Below are 18,896 nucleotides of genomic sequence, written 5' to 3'. Positions count from 1 at the left end.
CTGGCTGTCCAATTCCACAGTCACAAGACATACACAGTCATTTAGTTTAAATATCAATTAAATATTCAGTTATTCAAGTGCTTAGTAGCTACACAGGTTGATGTAGAAGAAGAACATTTCCAGAGGGCTCTGAGATGAGGTGGCGTGGAACTCGCCCCCTCCCCATTTCAGACTCAAATATACACACACACACACAACAGTGACTGCTGCCACACTGAGGACTGAGTGAACAGCTTCTGGCAACAAACAAGAGAAAGATGAACAGAGAAGGCCGGGATCCATGGGAGCCCTTCAGGCGGAGGAGCACTGAGCACCACTGTTCACATTGCCTCCACCTCCATAAGGCCATGGGGGTCACTGCGGTGGCCCCCAGCTACACTGCCCAGAGCCTTTTGCCTCGAAGCAAAGGAACAACAGGACATCACCACACCCACCTGGCCTCCCACCACTGTCCCCCACAACACCCACTGACTTCCCCAAACCACCCGGCACATGCAGCTTCTGTATCAGGCCACTTTTTCATGACTGGAAGAGAGAGCGAGCTATTTTCTCTAATTCATATAAGCAAATATGGAAAGTCAAACAAAATGAAAAGACAGAATAGTTCTCAAATGAAGAAACAAAATAAATCTTCAGGGGGAAAAAACCCTAAGGAAACAGAGATCAGTAATTTGCTAAAAAATTTAAAGAAATGGTTGTAAGGATGCTCAATGAAGTTGAGCGGAATAGAGGAACTTAGGGAGAACTTCAACCGAGTTAGAAAGTACAGCGGAACCTCAGTTCTTGAACTTAATTCATTCCATAAGGCTGTTCAAGAAGCAATTTGTTTGAAAACCAAATGATTTTTTTTCCAGGTATCAAAATGAAAGGTTTGTTGGGTCACAAATCAAAGTTTGTTCAACAACTGAGACATTTTTTCAGTAAACAACTTGGTTGAGAGCTGAACTGTTCTTCAAGATAGGACATGTTCAAGAACCAAGGTTTAACTAGATAAGGAAACCAAGCAATCCTGAAGAATACAATACTGAAATGAAACATACATTAGAAGGAATCAACATCAGACTAAATAACAAAGAATAGCTCAACAATCTGAAAGACAAACTAGTGGAAATCAACCAATCAGAAGAGCAGAAAGGAAAATGTATAGAGAGTCTACAGGAATTCTGGAAAAACATACAAGCACTCAAACATTCACACTATAGAGATCCCAGTAGGAGAGGAAAGAAAGGAACAGAAACTTTACTTAAATAATGGCTGGCCCTGGCTGGTGTGGCTCAGTGGATTAAGCGCAAGCCTGCAAACCAAAGGGTCGCAGGGTCAATTCCCAGTCAGGGCACATGCCTGGGTTGCGGGCCAGGTCCCCAGTAGGGGGTGCATGAGAGGCAACCACACATTGAAGTTTCTTTCCCTCTCCTTCTCCCTCCTTTCTCCTCTCTAAAAATAAATATATTAAATCTTGAAAGAAAAAAAGAAATAATGGCTGAAAACTTTACTAACCTGTGAGAGGAAATAGACATTCAAGTCCAGGAAACAGAGTTCCGAAAAAGAGGAACTCAAAGAGACCCACACTAGAACATATTGTAGTTAAAATGGCAAAAGTTAAAGAGACAATCTGGAAGAAAGTAACAAGGAAACAATGAGTTGCATATAAAGGAAACCCCATAAAGCTATCAGCTGATTTATCAGCAGCAGTGTTACAGGCCAGAAGGGAGAGGCTGGACATTTTTCAAATGATAAGAGAAAGGAAACTACAACCTACGATAATTTACCCAGCAAGGTTATGTTTCAAATTTGGGGGAGAGATAACTACAAGTGCTCATTACCCTTAAGCCAGCTTTACAAAAAATGGTAAAGGGTCTTCTTTAAGCAAAGAAGAAAAAGTCATAACAGAAATAAGAAAATATGAGAAAAGGAAAAAAAAATCTCACAAGTACAGCCAAATACTTAATAAATACAACAAATCGAACACTTAAAAATCTACTACAAAGTTCAAAAAAAAGTATCAAACTCAAACTATAATAAGTAGTTAGATACACCACACAAAAAGATCTACAACATGCATCAAAAACATAAAGTACGTGTGGGGAATAAAAATGTCCTTATAGAATGTCTTCAAACTTAAATGCCTATCAGCTTAGAATAGACTGCTAGAGATATAGAATGATATACATAGACCTCCTGGTAACCAACCACAAACCAAAACCTACAAAAGTATATAAAGAATAAAGAGAGAGGGATCCAAATAAAACACTATAAGAAAATCAGCACACCACAAGGGAACAATCAGGAGAAGAAAACAACAGAGAACTAAAGAAAACGTATCAATAATTATGTTTAATGTAAATAAATTAAATGCTCTAATAAAAAGATACAGAGGGGCTGAATAGACCCATCTATATGCTGCTTGTAAGAGACTCACTTCAAATCAAAAGACACATCGGGACTAAGAATGAGGGAATGAAAAAATATATTCCACGGAAATAAAAACAAAAAGAGCCCTGGCTGGTGTGACTCAGTGGACTGAGTGTGGCCTGTGAATCAAAGGGTCGCCAGTTTGATTCCCAGTCAGGGCACATGCCTGGGTTGTGGGCCAGGTCCCCAGTAGGCAGCATTCAAGAGGCAACCACACATTGATGTTTCCCCATTTCTCCCTCCCTTCCCCTCTCTAAAAATAAATAAAAATCTTAAAAGGAAAAAGAAAAGTTGAAGTAGCAATACTCATATTAGACAAAATACTTAAAAAAAAACGTAAAAAAAGACATTACATAATTATAAAGAGGTCAATCTAAGAAGAGGATATAATAATCGTAAATATCGGCCCCTGGCTGGGTGTTCAGTTGGTCAGAGCATTGTCCCAGTATATCAGAGGCTGTAGGTTCGATCTCCAATCAGGGCACATATAAGAAGCAACCAATGAAAATGCATAAATAAGTGGAACAACAAATGATGTTTCTCTCTCCCCTCTTTTCCTCTCTCTAAAAAAGAAAAAAAAATTCAATAATATAAAAAAAATTGTTTTTAATTGTAAATATTTACACATACAACATAGGGGCAACTAAATATATAAAGCAATTTTTAGTTGACATAAAGGGAGAAAAAACCCACAGTAATACAATAGTAGGGGATTTTAATACCACATTCACATCAGTGGAAAAATCATCCAGACAAAAAATTAGTAGGGAATATTGGCTTTAAATGTCACATTAGATGAGCTCAACTTAATAGACATTTACAGATCATTTCATACAAAAACTGCAGAATACATTTTTTCAAGTGCACACAGAACATTCTCCAGGACAGATCACATATTATGTTACAAAACATTAAAAAATTAGTATGTCAATGAATTCAATACGCTTAAAATCATATCAAAAATCTTTCCCGACCCCAATGGCATGAAACTATAGGAAGAAAACTGGAAAAAATACAAATATGTGAAGGCTAAACAACACACTAAACAGCCAATGGATTAAAAGGGGAAATCAAACAAGAAATCAGTAACAATCTTAAGATAAGTGAAAATAAAAACACAACTTTACAAAATTTATGGGATGCAACAAAAGCAATTCTAAGAGCGAGGTTTACAGCTATAGAGCCCAACCTCAAGAAACAAGAAAAATCCCAAATAAATAGTCTAACTCTATGCCTAAAGGAGCTAGAAAAAGAACAAATACAAACCAAAGTAAACAGAAGGAGGGGAATAACTAAGACCAGAGCAGAAATACACAAAATAGAAAATGACAAACCTTTAGCCAAACTTGAAAAGCAGAGCTCAAATAAACAAAAACGTAAATGAAAGAAGTTACAACTGACACCACAGAAATACAAAGAATCACTGAAGAATACTATTAACAATTATATGCCAACAAATTTTAACAATCTTCAAGAAACGGAAAAATTTTTAGAAGTATATAAGCTTCCAAGACTGAACCAGGAAGTAATACAAAATCTAAAGAGAACAGTTACTAGGAATGAGATTGAAGCAGTACTCAAAAAACTCCCAACAAATAAAATTCCAGGACCAGATGACTTATCGGGTGAATTTTACCAAACAATTCAAAGAAGAATAAATACCTATCCTTCTTAAAACTATTTCAAAAAGTTAAAGAGGAGGGAATGCTTCCAAACCCATTTTATTAAGTCTTCATTACCCTGGTAACAAAACCAGACAAAGACACTACAAAATAAGAAAATCACAGACCAATATCCTTGATAGACATAGATGCAAAAATTTTCAACAAAATATTAGCAAACCGAATTGAACACATTAAAAGGACGATACACCACAACCAAGTGGGATTTATCCCAGGGACCAAGGATACTTCAATACCCATAAATTAATCAATGTGATACATTAATATAATAAAGTATAAAAACCGTATGTTTATCTCAATGGATACAAAAAATGCATTTGAAAAAATGTAATTCTTTTATGATAAAAACTCTAAATAAAACGTGTATGAAATATCCTGGCTAGTGTGGCTCAGTGGATTAAGCACTGACCTTAGAACCAAAAAGTCAACAGTTCAATCCCCAGTCAGGGTACATGCCTGGGCTGTGGGCCAGGTCCCCAGTAGGGGGCGCACGAGAGGCAGCCAACTGATGTAGCTCACACACATCGATGTTCCCTCTCCCTCCGTTCCTCCCTCCCTCCCCCTCTCTAAAAAATAAACTATTAAAAAAAAAATGTGTATGAAGGAAAGTACCTCTACATAATAAAGGCCATATATGACAAACTCCCAGCTAATATCTTACTCGGTGGTGAAAAACTGAAAGTTTTTCCTCTAAGATCAAGAATAAGACAAGGATGCCCACTCTTACCACACTTATTCAACATAGTATTATAAGTCCTAGCCACAGCAATCAGGCAAGAGAAAGAAGTTGGGAATGAAGGTAAAACTCATTATTTGCAGATGATATGATATTGTGTAGAGAGAACCCTAAAGAGTCTACCAAAAAGAACAATTAGAACTGATAAATGAATTCAGTAAAGTTGCAGGATACAGAATCAATATACAGAAATCCATTGCTTTTTATATACCAATAACAAATGATCAGAAGAAGAAATTAATAAAACAAACCCATTACAACTGTATCATTACTTAGGAATAAATTTAACCAAAGAGTTTGTAAAAGATCTATACTCAAAAATCTGTAAGACACTGAAGATACAAATAAATGGAAGAATATATCTTGCTCATGGTCTGGAAGGATTAATAGTGTTAAAAAATGTCTTTACTAAAGCAATATACAGATTCAGTGCAATCCCTCTCAAAATACAATGCCATTCTTTGAAGAATTAGAACTAATCCTAAAGTCTATGTGAAATCACAAAACACTCCCAAATAGCCAAAGAAATTCTGAAAAAGGACAAAGAGGTATCATAATCCCTGATATCAAACTATATTATGAATTGTCAAGAGAGTGTTCCATGAGTGACTGCTGACTGACCCTTGAGCTAGATCCCACTAGACCCAAGCTGAGTAGACTGCTTCCCATAACGCCCCCAGAGGCTGTCTGATCCCCGTGCTGAGGAGTGGTCTGCATGCTAGCTATTGTCTGAGTGTTCGGAATGCCCCAAAGATGCTGGGCTGGCCTCATGCATTTGTTGCCCAGCTGTGCTGGTTGCTGGGACAGGCCTTCACCTTGCCTCAGGCAAGGAAGGATGTGAAGCATTTCCCCCTTATCTAGGGGAGGTCGCACCCTGGGTCCATCCAACCCACCCTGTCCTATATAACACTTGGCACCTGCCACATGGTGCAGAGGAAATCCACATCATCTTGTCACCACCCAGGATGCACCTAAAATGTAAGTTCTCTTAATAGACTGAAGGGGCACCCTGTTTCTTGGGTCTTAATCCATCCTCCACGTATGGAGGTACATTTCCAGTCTCGGGGCTTTTCCCTGGCTCTGTGGGTATTGACAATTGGTGAACTAGCCAGAAGACTGAAGAAATGGGGTCTGGGAAAGAGGCATCCCAGCAGGAAATCCCAGGCTGGCCATACCAAGGGGAGGTTTGTATGCTAGATGCTATGTGGGCATGGGGATGTTCCAAAAATGCATTACACGCCAGCAAGGAAGGGACGCCAGGGCCACAGCCGTAGGCTGGTCCCTCTTAAGAGTGGAGCAGCTGGCCACTGACACCTAAATGGAGGTAGAAGCCTGGGGTAGAAGATCAGAGGAAGAACTGAAACTAGGAAAGGATGCCAGACTGTCCACACCTCTGTTAGCATCGAGACTGGCTGATACGAGGTGCAGAACACGGCAATAGCTGGCAACCCTGGCTTTTCATTTTGTCAGACTGGGAGAGCACAGGCTCCCACAGCCTAAGTAGGGTCCAAGCACCTGTGACAAGGCCGGGGTTGGGCCAAATTTCAGCAGAAGACCAGAGACTGTCCTTGCCTGGCTCATGCAGCTATGGGACTCGGGGACATGGCAGACACTTTACTGCCGTGCCTGGGCCTTTAATTCTCGGCAGAGTCACTGCTCATCCTCTGCTAAAAGTCTACTGTACTACTGGTGTGATTCCAGTAAGATTACTGAAAAGTTTTCTGCCGAAATGCAAAAATTCTAGGATTTTCCAAAATAACTTTGTGTTTTTTGTTGTCTTAATCAGGTCCTCAATTACTTAAGATATCTAGATCCTAATAGTAAGAGCTAAGATTTACTAACAATTAGGCTTATTTGAGGAGCATTCTCAAATAAAAAATAACATTAAACCTTCTTTGTGTTGTATTTGTATAAGTGTAAGTTTTAAGTGTTCCAGAAATCATGTGAAATTCCTGGAAATCAGACTGTGGCATATGTGGATGAAGTCCATTATGTTTCAGCATAAAACGGCCCCTCCCTGCCAGACTGTTGCCATCCTGGTGTCTTTGTAACACGGCAGTAGTCTGCTCCTAAATCTGAGAAACTACGATGGATAAACAATGGCTATAAATTGAACAACTAATCAGGACTATGAGAAAACGCAGGATGGCCCGTTGATTCTTTCAGGTGCCCTGGCAAGCCCTGTTTTCCTGAGTTTGCCTTCCTTCATGCACCACAGTGCATTTAAGCTACACTTTATTCAACTGGCACTCATAATCCTCTGAGTCAAGGCTGATGCCCTCACAGTGTGACAAAGAGATTGTTAGAAAATGTTTCCCACCTGGCGTATTCGTTCAAGTGCTCCTTCAAGGCTATTTACCTAGCCCCACCTTATCATGGAATGGTGGCTCAGGACAGGTCACTGTTTTACTTCCTGACCCCTGTGAAATGGATGCAATACCTTGATGATATAACATTAACCTGTGAAGATTTGCCTCTTCTACAGAGAGCCTTGCAGACTTTACTGCATCACCCACAACAGAAAGGACGAGCAGTGAATCTGCGGAGAATTAAAGATCCAGGCACAGCAGTAAAGTTTCTGGCAGTGATGTGGTTAGGGAAGATCTGTATTGTCCCCAAGGCCATCACAGAAAAGGCAAAAGCCTACTCCACACCAAAAAATACAAAAAGAGGTACAGGCTCTTATGGGAATTAAGGGTACCGGGGAACACTTATATCCCATTTAGCACAAATCCTTCTCTTAGTTAAAAAGGAGAATACCGGTACATGGGACCAGGGAGCCAAACAACAGGCCTCCTCTGAGAAAGCAAAAATGTGGTCAAACATATTAAAGCTCCTGGACTCTCCTTGGCAGGACTGCCTCAGTAAGCCCAAAAGGCTGGGGTGGGACTTTACAGCAGAAAGAGCAAAGGGAGAGAGTGCCCCTTGTCTTTTGGTTCCAGCTGGAGAAGGGGCAGAGATCACATGCAACCAGATAGGACAGCCAGTTACAGGAGGAACTTCCCTCCCCATCAAGGGGTGGAGAGACAAGCTCCACTGACTGGCCCTGGCACAGCCCAGACTGCTACGCTGACAAGAGTGGTGTGCCCACTACAGGAGGGCTGTGCTGCCCTCCAAGTGCCCCCACTCCAATCCATGTTGGCCCCTGCAACCTACAAAGAAGGAACAGGGGAAATTCCAACTGGAACTTGGTACACCAATGGCTCAAGCTGGAGCAATCTGTCTGCCTGGCCATCACTATTCAACCATCTACTGATTGTATCTGGATGGAAACAGAAACTAATCACCATAGCCACTGGGAGAGTTAAGAGCAATCTGGTTGGTAATCACCTATGAACCTTGGCCACTGACCCTGTGTACTGAGAGTTGGGCTGTTCTGACTCTATGGCTTCAACAGTGGGAGATGGAGGGGTAGATGACTGTAAACAAACCTTTACAGGGCCAGGATGTGGGAAGGTGTCTGGGCTCACTTGCAGTAGCCTAAGGCAGATCTAATCGTCCTCCATGTCCCTGCCCACAGGTGTCTACAGCTCCAGGTAACCAGAGAGCAGATGCCTTGGCAAAAATATGCACTTCAGCCCTAATTGGTGTGGCTCAGTGCACTGGAGTCCATCCCACAGATCAAAATATCACAGGTTTGATTCCCAGGCAGGGCACACGCCTGGGTTGCGGGCCAGGTCCCCAGTGAGGAGTGAGAGGCAACTGATTGATGTTTCTCTCACACATCGATGTTTCTCTCCCTTTCTTTCTCCTTCCCTTCCCCTCTCTTTAAAAATAAATAAAATCTTTAAAAAATAAATATGCACTACAGCAACTGACCCATCAGTGGGCACTACAGTTTGGGGTCATCAGAAAAGGGGGCTCTGCGGTGCCAGGGTAGGATGACATACAACCAAGGAGGCAGGGCTACCTTTAAAATACAGCGACCTGGCAATGCAGTTATGTCTTGCCCTGTATGCTCCAGACAACGCCCTAGACAACTGCCACGGAAATTCAGGGCCCTTTGCCAAAGCTCCCAACCGGTAAGAGGCTGCACACGGTCTACACAGGAGCCCTCCCCTTGAGGCAGAGCTCCTAATGTGCTCTGCTGTGTGTCAACACCACCTCCGGTTTCTCTCAGGCCACTACCATAAAGGGACTAGAAAAGCTGAGTGCTAAGTCTGGATACTCTCACAGAGTACTGACTGGGGGGGGGGGGGATTTTAAGGTACATTAGTATAAGAATGGGCAAAAAAACACCCCAAAACATGATACTGAATAGACAGTCCATGTCCTATAAAACCCACACGCAGCTGGGCTGATGGAATGGAAGAATGGAGTCCTTAAGGAGAAGATAAAATTACTAGCTGGAAAACCTACCTTGGCTGGGTGGATAAAGGTGCTTTCCAGGCGCTGATACATTTAATGACCAGCCATGGGGCCTGCTGCTCCATATGCCGGCTCAGAACTCTGACTGAGGCACCCAAAATGGTAAAGGTGTGGAAAACAAAGGACTAGACAATAGTTCTGACACTTGCCACAGACCAGCCCTATTGTCCCTGATATAGGGGCCATTTACTGGAATCTGCAATGGGACAACCCACCAGGATGGGTTGGTTACTTCACGCCCCTGGCTGGGGGTGAACTGCTCAGTCTCCAGTGAGACCCTGTCATCCTGATGTAGGCAGGGCCTGTGGAAACACACTATACATAGGCCGGCACATGCACTATTAAAAGGGGGAGAGTACAGGGGTCTGTGCCTGGCATATTCGTCCTCCTACACACCTCACGCCAGAAAGTATCACTTCCCCAGCCGGCACACACAGTTCACACAGCCTGACCGGGCTCCCAAGGCCGTGGCTGCATTAACATCTAAGGATCAGGTTGTATCATTCTATAGAAACAGAAGACCTACAAATCCAAGACCCCACTAAATATTTGTCTTTCTAAACTTGGACTTCTGCTGTTCCTGTGGTGTCTGGTTACAGGGGGCACATCCAAACTGAGTGTTGTAATTTTTTATGGCAGATGAATATAATATCTCTTTTTTGTTAACAGGTATGAAAACTTAAGCAAATACCCTGAGTGTTCTGACTCCAAGACTTGGCGAGTTGTTAACACACTGAGCTGGGTCCCAGGAGGCATGGCAGAAAACTTGTTACTAATACCTTGTCTTTTTTCTCACATGTGTCTATATTGTTGCTGTGGGCTGTGGCTCAAATGCGGTCAACTGCAAATGCAGTCAACTGGCAGCTAAGCAAGCTATCTTCCGGCTAACGAAGCCCTCACCGACCACTCAGGGCACCTTGCAGAAGAAGGCGATGCATGAGATTAAAAGAGGCCACCATGAGGGATAGACTATGGAGGAGACACTGTTCCCGATGTGACCACTGCCAGATTCAGCTAGACCTGCTGGAACAGAGACTGCTTCCCCTAACCTCTCCCGCAAGACTGTCCAACCCCTCCTCTGTGCACCGCATGTGCTAGTTCCTGGGACAGGCTCTCGCTCTGCCCTGAACAAGGATGGAAGGCCTTTTCCTTTATCTGGAGGGCTCGCACCCCAGTAACGCATCTATCCTGTCTTATATAATGTCTTAGTTCTTGTCATGTGGTGCAGAGAATATTCATGTCATATTGCTGCTGCCCAAGATCACCTCATACGAAGTTCCCTTGATAAACTCAATCACCAGACTGAAGCAGCAGCCTCTTTCTTGAGTCTTCACCTACCTGGAGTGTGGGGGGGAGGGGGGAGGGTAGATTTCCAGTCTCGAGGCTTTTTCCAAGGGCTGTGTATACTGACATTAAGCTACAATGATCATGGTACTGGCATAAAAACAAACATATAGTTCAATGGAACAGAATAGAGAACCCAGAAGTAAACCCACTCCTACATGGTCAATTAATCTATGAAAAAGAAATAAGAATATACAATGGGGTAAAGATGGTCTATTCAATAAATGGCATTGAGAAAAATGGACAAATAGATGCAAAAGAATGAAATCGGGCCATTTTCTTACACCATATACAAGAATAAACTAAAAATGTATTAAAGACTTAAATGTAAGACCCAAAACCACAAACTCCTAAAATAAAACATCGGCAGCCCTGGCTGGCGTGGCTCAGTGGACTGAGCGCCGGACTGTGAAGCAAAGGATCGCCAGTTCGATTCCCAGCCAGGGCACATGCCTGGATTGCAGGCCAGGTCCCTGGTGGGGGGCATGCAAGAGGCAACCACACATTGATGTTTTTCTCCCTCCTTTCCCCTCTCTCTAAAAGTAAATAAAATCTTGAAAGGAAAAGAAAACACAGGCAGTAAACTCTGACAATGCTCTTAGTGGTATCTTTTTGGATATATCTCCTTGGGCAAGGGAACCAAAAGAAAAAATAAACAAATGGGACTACATCAAACCAAAATGTTTTTGTGCAGCAAAGGAAGCCATCAACAAAACAAAGGACAACCTACTGAACAGGGGAACATATTCACCAATGATACATCCAATGAGGGGTTAATATCCAAAATATATAAGGAACTCATATAACTTAACATCAAAAAACAAACAATCCAATTAAAAATTTGGCAGAGGACCTGAATAGACATTTCTCCAAATAGGACACTCAGATGGCCAATAGGTATGAAAAGATGCTCAATTGTTGCTAACCATCAAGGAAGTGCAAATTAAAACCACAATGAGATCTCACCTTACACCTGCCAGAATGGCTATCATCAATAAATCAACAAACAAGTACTGATGAGGGTGTGGAGAACAAAGAACTCTCATGCACTGTTGGTAGGACTGTAAATTGGTGCAGCCACTATGAAAAATAGTATGGAGGTTCCTGAAGAAATTAAAAACAGAACTAACATATGACCCAGCAATCTGATTTCTGTATATTTATCTGAAGAAATCTAAACTACTAGAAAACACATATGCATTCCATGTTCATAATGACATTACTTACAATAGCTAAGATATGAAAGCAACCTAACTGTCCATCAACAGATGACTAGATAAAGATACTGTATATATCTACAATGGAATATTACTTGGTCATAAAAAAAGAATGAAATCGTACCATTTGCAACAACATGGATGGATGTAGAGGATATTATAAGTGAAATAAGTCGATCAGAGAAAAACAAATACTGTATGATCTCATTTATATGTGGAATCTAAAGAACAGAACAATTAACAAAACAGAAACAGACCCATAGATACAGAGAACAAGGTGATGGTTGCCAAAGGGAAGAGAGGGAGAAGATGGGAATAAAAAAATGGAAAAAAAAAAAAAAAAAAAGGAACATTTCCAATGCTGCAGACATTTCTATTAGATAGAACTGGTCTAGAATAAGCATGTCTATCCCACTTTTCAAAAACATTTTTTAGAAACATTTAAACATTTTAACATTAAAACATTTTTAAATCTCATGTACCTTTCCACCCCTCCCCTACATGCACATGGAGCTAGAAGTCCTAGGTACAGTCCCTCATGCCTCCCAAGATGCTGGCAGGTTCCCCATTTTACAGGTAAGAAAACTGAGGCTCACAGAGAAGGGGGTGGCATGGCTGCCAAGCCCCATCCTACACAGGCCAGCCACCTAGAAACATTACTTAGGAAGCCAAGGAAGCTATGTAGGCTAATCAGACGTGTCCTGCTGTCACAGGGCTCTTTTCTGGGATTCTAGAGGGCTCATGGCCTCAGACAGGACAACCATTTCACTTCACTCAATCAAGGAATTGAGTACACCTACCACGATGATGGACGCAAGTAAGACACAAGCTGACTATCACCTGGGGACACATCAGGCATCTCCACATCATGTCATGGTGACACAGACGATAGTCACAAGGCTGTTCCCGGGCCTTGCTGTTAGCGTGTCAGGCACACTGCAGTCTCCATCACATATGTCCTCACAGGTGGGTATGTGAGTCTACACAAAACCGACTTCCTTATCCCCTAAGCAGTAAGTTTTTCTTGTGCTTCCTCAAATTAGGGTTGCATGTAAAGAACACGCTCCCTAAACAGACAGAGTCAAAGGAGGACTCACAGGTGGAGTGGAAAAATACTTGGGAGAAGAAAAGGAAAAGACACGAAAGTTGGCTAATGCAGCACCTAGAAGGAAGATCATAGCTATGAACATCAGTATGAAAAAAGAAGGGTCTCGCCCTGGCTGTTGTGACTCAGTAGACTGAGCACCAGCCTGTGAACCAAATGGCTGCCGGTTCAATTCCCAGTCAGGGCATATGCCTGGGTTGCATGCCGAGAGGTAGCCCATCGGTATTTCTCTCACACACTGATGTTTCTCGACCTCTCTTTCTTTCTCCCTTCCACTCTCTCTAAAAATAAATAACTAAAATCCTTTAAAAAAAAAAGAAAAGGAAGGGTCTTGAGACAATAACCTAAACTTCCACCTTAGGAAACTAAAAGAAAAGGAGCAAACTAAACCCAAAGCATGGAAGTCATTATCCTGCAAGATTCCCTAATCGTCGGAGGTGTCCCTTGCACCACACAGGTTCAGAAGTCCTGGCCCAGCAGACTGGAAGGAAATGCGCTAAAACACAAGCAGGATTTCCTCCTGCTTTTTCAGTCATTTTCAAAATTTCTTTTGAGAGCCACATATGATTAATATCCATCAAGGCTATAAGAATTATTAAAACAGTAAAACAAGGCACTTGAACTTCAGATCTAAAAGACAAAGGTTGGAATCTAAGTGCTGCCAAAAGCAAGTCTCACCCCCCAGCCTCACTGCCACCTGTGACAGCTGGTGACCCTTCTCCCTGGCACACCTAGCACCCTTCCCCACTCACCTTGCGAGCCCAGCCAAGCAGGACGGTGTTGTACATAGGCAGCGTGAGCAGCCGCCGCTGCCGGGACCTGCCATGCTGTGTGACCAGCACATGGTGGGCAAGGGGCAGCTGGTCCACGAGCACACAGCACTCCAAGAAGGCCAGGAGCCTTTGCTGCTGGCCCTCGCGCCGCATCCTGGAGACCCTGTCCACTGGGCCATGTTCCTCCTTGCAGCTCAGCTTCCTTGGCGCCTCTTGCAGTAGACGGGCCAGCTGCGCCTCCCAGGGACTTCTGGGGGTGCTGCGCTCCCAACGCTGTAGGCGGTCTGTCAGCTGCCCACTCAACAGTTGGGGCTCCACACGCAGCTGCTGCTTGCGAGCCCACCGCTCAGCCCGCTTCTGCAGCTTCATCTCCAGCTGCTGCTTGCGCTCCTGCATCACCAGCTTCTCCCTGTCCAACTTCTGTGCCCAGCGGCCGCTAAGCTCCAGGGTGGTGCCTTCATCACCTGCCTGCACCTTCCTGGGTGTCTGGGAGCCACCACCCTCTGAGAGTCGAGCCACATCCACCTGCTTTGCCGTCACCTCCGACACATGGTCAGCCTGCAGTTGCCGCACCCTGGCCTCAAGCACTGTGGGAAAGCAAAAGGCAAGATGTCGGGGGAACCAGGTTCAACTCCCGATCTCTCCGGACACCCTGCCAGCAGGGAGGTAGGAGGGAACTAGTCTCACCTGCTCTTGAGGCCTCACTTCTACATATTTGCTGACAATTCCCAAATGTCCCTGAACTTCTGGGCACATGAGTCCCACTCACCCACTTAGCACCCATCCATCCCGTCCCCTTCACACTCAACATCCCATACAAGCTCCTGGTATCCCTTCCGCGTCTCTGTCACCACAGCTCTGTCTTCCAGGTGCTCAGCCCACAACCCCAGGGATGCCTACACTGCTCTCCCTCCATCCCCACTCTTTTGGCACATCCCCAGGGCTGTCATCAAAATCTACCCAGGTGCCCCCATGGCCTGCCACTGCCTCCACCACTCACTTTGCTCCAGACATAATGGCCTCCGGGCCTTTGCACATGTGGCTCTCGTTGACTGGAAGGCTCTCACCAAGGATTCCCAGCCCAGCCCTACTCTGCCCTTCCTAAGCATAACCAGCAGCTTTGTTCTCTGCAGTTCTGCTCCCACCGTTATTAAGACACTGAACTAGTGTACACGGAACCACTTCCCCCGGGGAAACACAGGGCTCCTATAAGCATCCGGTCACATTTCTGCCAACTAATCAGCACATAATCTTGTTTTATGTGTGTTTCTGTTTAAGAACCCTCACCTCACATATACTGCTGATTAAGTAGCATCAAGCTCAGTCAACACCACTACCGCTCAGTCTTAAATAAAGTGATCTAACACATATTTTCTCCAAAAGACACAGCACTGTCTTTCTGCTCAGGATCAGTGGACAACACTTCAGCTCTACACCTGATGCCACTTCAACAGCAAAACCACCACCAAACAAACAGCACAAAAATGTAAAAGCGTGGCACCACGTACACTCTGAAAAGACCACTGGTTTACAGGATTTACCAGAACCAAGAAAAAATCCTTGGTTCCACCTCAGTGGGAAACATGTGATAGGGAAACTGCAACGTTCACTGCTCTGCACATGTCTACACATAACCAAGAAAGTGCCTCGCGAATTGATCTGGGGTTGCAAATAAATTCTAATTGCTAGATGACTTTGCAAATATGTAATCAGTGGATTAACTACATTTGTCTTCTGCTTGTACCTATTAGAACATCAGCCCCCAGAAAAGAGGGCCAGCACATAGCAGGGGCTCTCAAAGGATTCGTGGAAATGAAAAGCCAAGCATGAACTCAGCCCTTAGAGTGGCTGAAATTCAGGAGGTTCTTTCAAACACGCAGGACAGACCTGCAGGCTGGAATGTGACAAGGAAGAAATGAGGCAGATATAAGAGGGAACAGAAACAGCTGAGCTGACCTGGAAGACGAGGCACCTGCTCTGTAGACAGCAGGGAGAGAGCCCTGAGGCTGCCACAGATCCTCCTGAAGGGGCTGAAGAGGTGGGAACAGGCATTAGAGTTTAGTCTGCACAGGAGGAAACAACGGGAGGATTTTAGGCTGGACAGTGACACCATGTGTTTCAGAATTCCAAAACGTTGTTTTGCTTGAATGAGAGGATATGTGAGCTTGGCTTTAAAATAATTAGAGTGGGTCCTGGCTGGTGTAGCTCAGTGGATTGAGTGCCGGTCTGTGAACCAAAAGGTCACCAGTTTGACTCCCAGTCAGGCCACATGCCTGGGCTGTGGGCCAGGTCCCCAGTTGGGGGTGTGCGAGAGGCAACCAATCGATGTAGCTCTCCTGTGTTGATAATTCTCTCCCTCTTTTCTTCCCTTCTTTCCCCTTTCTCTAAAAGTAAATAAAACTTTATAAGTAAATAAAATAAAATAAAAAAGTACCTTTAAGAGCCCCAGCTAGAGTGGCTCAGTGGAATGACTGCTGGCCTATGAACTGAAAGGTCGCCGGTTCAATTCCCAGTGAGGGCATATGCCTGGGTTGAGAGGGCTTGTTACAGCACATCACTAGCCCCTCTTGGCCCACTGTGCTCCTTACTAGCCCACCAGCCAAGCTTCTGCCATGTCCACTAGCTGGCCTGGGGATCCAAGCATCACCTCAAGAGGACAGGGCCGCAGCCAGAGACCAGAGAGGATGACATCATGAAGTACCTTGCCTTACTTCTACCGCAGCCAAGCGGTGCAGAGCTTTCACTGCAGCTCCAAGCAGCTGGGCATCCCCACAGCTAACTTTCCTGAATAAACAGCAGAAAATCTTCCAGCTAATGTATCCACTGGCATTTATTACGGATGGACCAGTGCTGGAAGTGGAGGTGTCTATAACATGGTGGTACGCACAAGGTGGAATCCATACTACAAGAATACATAAAAGCCCACTGGAACTTATATCATGCATACCTTCAAAGAGGACTTTTATGGGGAAATGTTCTGTGGCCATCGTTGGCTACTTCAGCCCAGAAAAAAATTTTGATTCTCAAGAGTCACTTATTTCAGCCCTGGCTGGTATGCCAGTGGCCCGAACTCAATGGACTGAGCACCAGCCTGCGAACCAAAGGTTCATTGGTTTGATTCCTAGTTAGGGCACATGCCTGGGTTGCAGGCAAGGTCCCCAGTAGGGGGTGCGCAAGAAGCAACCACACATTGATGTTTCTCTCCCTCTCTTTCTCCTCCTTCCCCTCTGTCTAGGAAGAAATAAAATCTTAAAAAGAAATTTTAAAAAGTCACTTATTTCAGAGATTCAAAGTTACACTGAGGAAGCTAAGAAACAACTAGATTTACTAGAACATTTGAAACTCAAGACAATTTCTTTTTCTTCTTTTTTTAAAAAAGATATTATTTATTCATTTTTAGACAGAGGGGAAGGGCAGGAGAAAGAGGGAGAGAAACATCAATGTATGGTTGCCTCTCCTGTATTCCCTGCTGGGGACCTGGCCTGCAACGTAGGCATGTGCCCTGACTGAGAATCGAACTGACAACCCTTTGGTTGGCAGGCCAGTGCTCAATCCACTAAGCCACACCAGCCACAGCTCAAGACAATTCCTTACAGGTTCATAAAAGCAAAATAATGAATGGCCACTGATGAAAGATCATCTTTCTTATTCACTCACTGTTCTCTAGTATTTTACTTCTCATAACCATGCAGTATCATCTTATATTTTTAAAGTCAAACATTTTAAACAGCTATTAAACAGTACAATGTAATTATATTATGTTTCAAATGTTCAATTAGGCCCATCATGCTACAGTACTTAAAGGACCCATTTTAAAAATCAAGATTCTTTTTATGGAATATGTTGACTAAACTTCACCATTAGAAACATCTTAAGCATCTTAAAATGAAAATGAAATGTATATAGCTATGCGTGAAAAGGCAAGTCACTAATTTGAAATGAAAACTAATTCTTATGGTAAAATATAGCATGTATGTATGTACTTGTAAAGCATGTGCTGCTAAACAGAAAAGGCTTATAAGAAAGTACAGCAGAACCTCAGTTCTCAAACTTAATTCATTCCGGAAGGCTGTTTGAGGAGCGATTTGTTCAAAAACCGAATCACGCCTAAGAAATGAGTGACTGATCATGCAGGTAGCAGCATAAAAGTGTTGTCAGGTCAAGAACAGAAGTTTTGTTCGACTATTGAGACACTTTTCCGTGAACAACTTGGTTGAGAACGAAATTGTTCAAGAAGGGAGACATTCCAGAACTTAAGGTTATAAATGCACTAAACAAGGGTTTGACAGTTTATTATAAACCTAAGGGGGAAAAATTCATACTTTGTATTTTTGATATTTTGTGCATTATTATTACAAACATAAAGACCTGTGAAATGTTATTTTAATTAGTAATTTCCTTTATGATGTCAAATCATTGTACTGTGTTCATTTATGTTACAGCTGCCTCAATTCTAATTGGTCTAGACTCCCTCTGCCTATCACTTTTTTGTCTTTCAAAACATTAAAATGAGTATTTTATGGCGGGCTGTGAAGAGGATATTGTATATATGGCCAAGCTAACTAAAATTGAAATGTGTTATTCAGTCGGTTGCATTATTTATATGTGTGTAAGTATTTATGTAAACTCTTACCAGATCTTTAACCATGGTCATTTAAGTATTTTTGCAGGCCCTGGCCAGTGTGGCTCGGTGGACTGAGTGCCGCCTGCATCCTGAAAGGTCACCAGTTTGAATCCCAGTCAGGGCACATGCCAGGGTTGAGGGCCAGGTCCCCAGTGAGGGCTGTGCGAAAGACAACCGATTGATGCATCTCTCGCACAATGATGTTTCTCTCCCTCCCTTCCCCCCTCCCTTCCCCTCTCTAAAATTAGAAAATCTTTATTAAAAAATTAAAAAAATAAAAATAAAAAGTCTTTCTTCATTTACAGACAGTTATTGTTTTACTCTTTTACAAAGAAGTTTCTACAAAGATGTTTCTTCAGAGAAATTCATGGAGATGACTGACACTCTAAGATACAGATTTCTAATTAACTTTCAAATCACAACATTGAACACAGCAAGATATACAGGATCCTAAGAAAAACTGGATTAAGAAAACTGCTAGCAAAAAGATCAATAACATGGGCTAAATGAACTGGTAAGGATGATTATAATTTTTATGACTTTTTATATGAAATACTACTTTTTTCTTATCCTTGTTTTCCAGATATAAGAATATTTTTTCCTCCTAAGCTATCTATGACCCCCAGCAATTTAGT

The 18,896-nt window shown here is 43.1% G+C and overlaps 1 protein-coding gene and 1 pseudogene across 1 annotated transcript in view; one reads left to right on the top strand and one right to left on the bottom strand.

The window, feature by feature from the left end:
- Window positions 1-18,896, bottom strand: part of POLRMT (RNA polymerase mitochondrial) — a 30,081-nt gene that overhangs the window by 8,993 nt on the left and 2,192 nt on the right. The window contains exon 3 of the mRNA XM_054575993.1: window positions 13,617-14,224. Coding sequence (XP_054431968.1) covers window positions 13,617-14,224 — 608 coding nt within the window. The remainder of the gene's footprint in view (window positions 1-13,616; window positions 14,225-18,896) is intronic.
- Window positions 14,247-17,266, top strand: LOC129072596 (riboflavin kinase-like; annotated as a pseudogene).

The sequence above is a fragment of the Pteronotus mesoamericanus genome, unplaced genomic scaffold (assembly GCF_021234165.1).
Source record: "Pteronotus mesoamericanus isolate MK-2021 breed Mesoamerican mustached bat unplaced genomic scaffold, CSHL_Meso_final contig_32, whole genome shotgun sequence".
Classification (NCBI taxonomy): domain Eukaryota; kingdom Metazoa; phylum Chordata; class Mammalia; order Chiroptera; family Mormoopidae; genus Pteronotus; species Pteronotus mesoamericanus.
Note: the sequence above shows the minus strand (reverse complement) of the source record. Positions and strands in the feature narration are given on the sequence as shown.